The 6,000-nt window shown below is 45.9% G+C and overlaps 1 protein-coding gene across 2 annotated transcripts in view; it reads right to left on the reverse strand.

The window, feature by feature from the left end:
- MBOAT2 (membrane bound O-acyltransferase domain containing 2) overlaps positions 1-5,741 on the reverse strand; it is a 119,289-nt gene extending 113,548 nt beyond the window's left edge. Inside the window, exon 1 of one of the 2 annotated variants that reach the window (XM_068564310.1) lies at positions 5,577-5,741. In XM_068564310.1, coding sequence (XP_068420411.1) covers positions 5,577-5,651 — 75 coding nt within the window. In that variant the 5' untranslated portion in view covers positions 5,652-5,741. The remainder of the gene's footprint in view (positions 1-5,576) is intronic. The other variant, XM_068564311.1, reaches the window with a different exon arrangement.
- Positions 5,742-6,000: the final 259 nt, after the last annotated feature.

The raw sequence follows: 6,000 nt of genomic DNA on the forward strand, positions 1-6,000 counted from the left end.
TGCCCATATCTTAGTAAATGGTTCTTAAAGTCTCCTTGGTTACCTAGTTCAATCTGTCTCCTACCAGAACCCTGCCGGATACATACAACATTAAGCAGAATATAAATGCCAGAACAGTGCCAAATCCAAAATGCTACTGTGGTTCAAATACAACAGCAGTCACATCAGATGGGATTCAGGAAAAGATTCATCTGCAAGGTGCACTGGATGCGGGCTTGGAAGAACAGTGAGGGTTCTGATAAGCAAAGGAGGGGGGCACATCATTGCCGCCTATTCAGATCTCCTGAATCCGAATTCTATCTTTCTACACATCAGCTATCCCTCCCCTTTTCCAAACCCTACACATTTACCAAAGCAGGACCCATGTCATTCGTAAAATCATTAAATGATCACTCTGCTGGGGGCCCTGTTTACAGCTTGTTTTATTTTAAAGAAGTCTTGCCAAGTTCTGTCATCGTAGACTCCCACCTGTTAAATCGACTGCAGGCAAAGCTGTGTGTGAGCTGTTTTGATTATTTCCCTGGAAAGTCAGCCCTGATGGGCCACAGTAAACAGAGACTAGGGTTATTTGTACCTATCCAGGCAGTAATAACACAGGAAGCATTTTTAAAGCAGGGGACAAAGAACTCTTGAACAGTGAGGAAGCAGAAAAACCACTTTTGACTCCAAATTCAAAACGAGATTTTAATCCTAGTTTAATCACTGCGTGGGGAATAGGACTGAACCTGAGCCTGATATTTCCCTTCCTAAAAAGGAAGTCCTAGAGATTTAAAATGGAATATATGTGAACAGATGTTAACTTCCCAAAAGAAAAATAGAAGACAAATTCCAAATATTTCATAATTTGTAAAGAAGGAAGGAACGTGCAGCAGATGTATACTAGGAGCCAGGTACTTTACATAGATTATGTATTTTAATCTCCACAATAATCTACAAATAGCTACTATTTATTATCTTTATTTTATAGGTGAGGAAACTGGGCCTTAAAGAAATATACAGTAATTTGCCAACAAGCACAAGGCTGGCAGAATCTGGTTCCAAGCCAGTCATCACCACAGCATGACTACTTCCTACCGATGAAGGGAAACAGACACAGGGAAACCGACACGGACTACAATTCAGGGCACGCGGTCCTTTGCCTCACTGCCTCAGATTAACCACAGAGGCGGTTTCAACTTCAAAATTTATTAGTCCATTTTCCTCCCCTGAGTTCATATTTATACTCCCTCCAACTCAGTCCAAAAAGAATTTGAGGCAGCTTGAGGAAACAAACACAGAAACATGGGATTTTAAAACTAAGTGCAACACACATTTTACACAGGGGGAAACTCATTTATGTAAAGTGACATTTCTAAAATTAGGTAACTGACAGGGCCCAAAATACAGATTCAAGATTCTCAGGCCCATATGCCTTCCTGATGAAAAGGAATCTTCCACAGCAGATTGCCTCAGTATGGCAGCACTCTCAGGATGAAGGCTGAGGCTCATTACGGGCGTAAAACTAGACAGGAGCGACGAATGAGTTAAATATTTATGTCCAAAACCTAAAGCATTCAAATGGCAACTTTAAAATAAAATAGACCTTTGATTTGCTTGTTTTGTTGCCATTCACCTTCTTCTCCTAAAAGTCAGCATCTTCAAAAGGCTCAAAACTGAGAACGTCATTTATTTCTTCATCTATAAAATGGGGTTCATCACAGCACAGAATTGTCAGAGGATTAAGGCAGTTAAACTATTCTAAACTATTCTTTTCCCTAATATACTATTTCACTTCATTGGTTGTTTACATGGCATGGGGCGGGGGAGAATATACAGCAACCCGTCAATCAACGAAATGACCAAAAAGAAGGAAACGAGGATTCTCCCTCTGTACACACACGGCTTTCCCCACTCCAGCCATCACCACCAGCACTTGAGTGTTGGGAAAGCCCTTCCTCTCCACACTGTCCTCCAAAAATACACTGGCAACCTGCATCTAAAACATGGATCTGACAAAATGATTTGCCACGTGTTCAGAATAGAAATTGAAATGGACCTTTTACTCAAATGCGTAATACCATACGTACATACGTACCTGAAGCTAACACACTTCAGGACGTGAATTTTATCTGACTTCATAAGGTGTTGTGAGGACGCAGGAAAATAATATAACGCATGTGGAAGAGGTTTGAAAACTGTAAGATGTTATCCGTGATAACTATTACCTGACTTGGCAGGATTGGTTACAACAGCTGGTCCTTCTTCCTCCCTCCCCCAAACCTTTCCGAATATCTCGAGTCTCCCTCTTGCCCCCTCTCCCCGCCCCAAAAAGTTCAGCACGTCATCTCTAAAACAAGGACCCTGTCCCCAAACAGGACTGTTCGATGAGGTCAGTCTCATCCCTCACTGGCTGTCGGCCAAGTACGCCATCCTGGACATCACGTCACCAGGCAATCTTATTCCAATTTCATAGTAATTACAGCATCAAGGGAAATAAGGAAAGAAAAATGGTTTAAACGGAAAGGAAAGGAAGGGTAAAGAGAGGGAGGAAGAAGAGGGCTAGAGAGCCCCTCAGTCTGATAACTCAGAAGTGAGGTAAGTCAAATGCAATAGAACATATATATTCAGGTTAAAAAATAAAAACAAAAAAACCTCTTAAAAATAATAGGTTGATCTGGACACAATTATTCTCCCTTGTTTGGTATTCATGTTGGAGTTTTTAAAAAAGTCACCACATAGCCAACTAAGAAAGAATACGATTCTGTTCAATGACACCTGATGTCTTCTCGATAGCATGTTTGGTCCTTGTCTCTCCCTCAGTCCAAATCCCCCCAGATATTCCTTTAATGATAACTAACCGCTCTAGAAATAAAGTCGCCTGGAATGCAAGGCCTAGAAAGGGGAAACATCAGATGCTAAACACTTCCCATCTTAAAGCATCATCGAACCTCACTAAATACCAGATTTTATATTTTTATTTAAATGTAAGACCTACTGAACAAATACTACGGTTACCTCAAGGTCACTCCAGAGTTCTCAGAAAAGATGAAAGAATCCAGGAACCTAAGGCAGGCAAGATCTTTTGTCCCTGTTCCTTGCCTGGTCTTTACTGCAACATATTTCTTCCTTTCTCTCCTACCTGACCCTGCAACCTGCATTCTTCTATTCCATACATACCAGTACTTTCTATCATTTCATGAATTCCGCACTCACTCTAGTAAAAAAGTTTAACTATTTTCTGGCTCTAAGGTCCTTCTCTTCCTCTGACATCAAATAACTGCTTTTATAATTTCCTAAATTTTCAGAACACTGTCAATTAGTGCATACCAAGTTAACACACTAACAAGTTATATTTTTACACTTTTCATTTCCTGATTTGTCTTTTTCCTGTTGAATCACACTATTTGATTACAACTAATTCTTAGGCTTTCTCTCAACTGGGACCCAGTTATTTACATGTTACCAAAATTCATTTCTATTTTGATCAACTTCAAAATAATGGCTCAGTGACTACTTATTCATCCAATTTTACTAAATGAGTTTTCAGTTATTCCAAGTGCTTTATCAGCAAAAAAGTCAATTCTTTGGTGCTTCAGAGAAACAGTTTATTATTATCATAAAAAGTTAAGGCTTGTGTGGTATTAATCCAATAGTCTTAAGACTTGCTAAGAGAAAACAACCCGAAATACAAGTGGCTATGCAAATTCAGAATGGTCTCAAGAGAACAAAGGTGTCCAAGGTACCAAATCAAAACCTGTAGATAATAAGAGGAAAGTCAAAATTTTAAGTCCTGTCCCCTTCCCTTGGTTCTCCTGCTTACGTCAGCACTAAAAAGAACTTGCTCTGGATTGCTGAGATTTTTAAATGAGGTTATTATATTAAATCACTTTTAAAGGCACAGGCATTATATAAATTAGAAGGCATGAGCACAGTAGAGAAAATATTTCATCGTGATAGGGAGAGAGAAAATGAAACAGAGAGAAAGAGGGAGAAAGAGAGCATAATCTTGTTCCCTAAAATAAGTGAAAAGCTATAGGCCTATCTCTCTTGCTCTCATTGGCAAAACAATTTTTAAACAGATACCTACCCTGCATTTGCTGATACCCTGGCAGCAACCTACTTAAGTCAAGGAGGGTTGTAATACACTAAAAGGCCATACACTGTGCTTCACTTCAGAAAAGTGAGAATTCTCCACAGGGCTGAGAAGACGAAAAACCATAAGTTCTGATCAGTTTATTAATAAACAGAGAAAACTACTTTCTTATAGTATGCGATTAATTTCACTAGTGGCACTTTAATCTGTTAACAAGATTCACATTATAACTGTAGTTCAAGATGTATGGGGGATAGGTATTTACTAAGAACCAACAGCTATTACTGAGCTATAAGTAAGGAATTCAGATCTGAACAGAGGTAGAATTTTTTTATACTCATTGAACATACTTTTATTTTACTTTTTAAAACACTGAAGCACAAAGCACTTAGTGTCATAACGTTAGACACAGGGGTCGTTTCCCGTCTTGCTGCTATGAAACGGAGTCTGGACACAGAGGAATCCAGTATTATAAATGAAATCCCTGATGACATCAATGACAGCAACACATTCGGGAGGACAGTGAACCCGGATCCCTTGGAAAGTGCAAACACTTCTAGATCAAGTCCACTTGAAATAATTTTAAGCAAAATTTTCAGTGCACTACCTCTAGCCTGGGGCTAAAGCAATTATCTCTGCCCCACCAACTACCCTAAATGTCACTCTGACAAATACTCCCAAACTTTCTTTTCTGAATAAAAATGGCGCTGCTTTTCCCACACAATCCTGTTTATATCTCAGTAACCCTTAGGCCCTTCATGCAAACTCAAAGTGAGGACTTAAATGTCACTCTTCCCTATACTGTGTCAAATGCTTTTTTTGGGGGGGGCGGGGGCGGAGGTGTTTCCATCTACAAGGTTGCCACTTTCTCCGCTAGACACCCTGGGATCATTAACTCACTTTGCCTTTTCTTCCTAACCCCTGCCTGCCTTGCCCCAAACTGTTGCCTCTCTCTCTTGAATACGCCGCACTTCCACGCAAACTGTCCCAAAGAGCCGGTCGCCGACCCCTGAGCTGGCCTCCTCCACGCCACACACGTCGTGTCCAGCGCACCCTCCACCTAGGCACGTCCATCCTTTCCCCGTGGAGTATCGGGTGCCACGCGCGCAGGGCACAGACACCCCGGCTCCCCCAAAGCACAGCCTTTCCACGCACTGTCTACACCCGTGCCCACACGCCCTGGAACCGGCTTCGGGACTCCGATCGCCGACTACGCGGTGCACGCACGCCCCGGGTCGGGCGCTGCTGTGGCAGGGAGCAGGGCCAAGCATGCACGCGCGCACGTCGGTGCCCGGAGCCCCCCCGGGCTGCCCGGGCGGGGTGGGGGCTGGGTGGGCAGCTGGGGGGGGGGGGCAGCGGGCGCCAAGCGGACAATAACAAGCGGGTCGCCTCCTCCCTTCGCCCCCGCCCCAGCCCGCGCCCCGGGTCCCGGGTCCCGCGCGGATGGCACACGGCCGCGGAGGGGGCGGCGAGGGCGCGGTGCCAGCGGGGCCGCCTCGGGTACCTGGTCGATGGGCAGCTGCACGGCGTTGCTGAGGGGCTGCAGCAGGGTGGAGCCCGTGGTGCTGGTGGTGGCCATGGCCTGCCTGGCGCTCCGGCCGCCCGCGCCGCTCGCCCGCGACTGAGCCGGGCGACGCCGAGGACGGGGAAGCGACCGGCGCGCCTGCCCCCTGGCCGCCCGCGGTCGGAGCGCGCGGGGCGGGGCCGGGGAGGGGCCGGGGGCGGTGACCCGCTCGGCCCTCCTTCCGCGCCCCCGCGCCCCCGCCGCGCCCCCGCGTCCCCGCCCGCGCCCCCGATTGCCCGCGCCCGCCCCGCCCCCTGACTTCCAGCAGCTTCCAGCCGCCCCCTCCCCACCACGCGCGCCCTCGCGCCAGACAGCCCCGCGGCCCAATCGCGGAGCGGCGCCCCGACGCCCGCAGCCAATCAGA

The sequence above is a fragment of the Eschrichtius robustus genome, chromosome 15 (genome assembly GCF_028021215.1).
Source record: "Eschrichtius robustus isolate mEscRob2 chromosome 15, mEscRob2.pri, whole genome shotgun sequence".
In the NCBI taxonomy this organism is placed as follows: Eukaryota; Metazoa; Chordata; class Mammalia; order Artiodactyla; family Eschrichtiidae; genus Eschrichtius; species Eschrichtius robustus.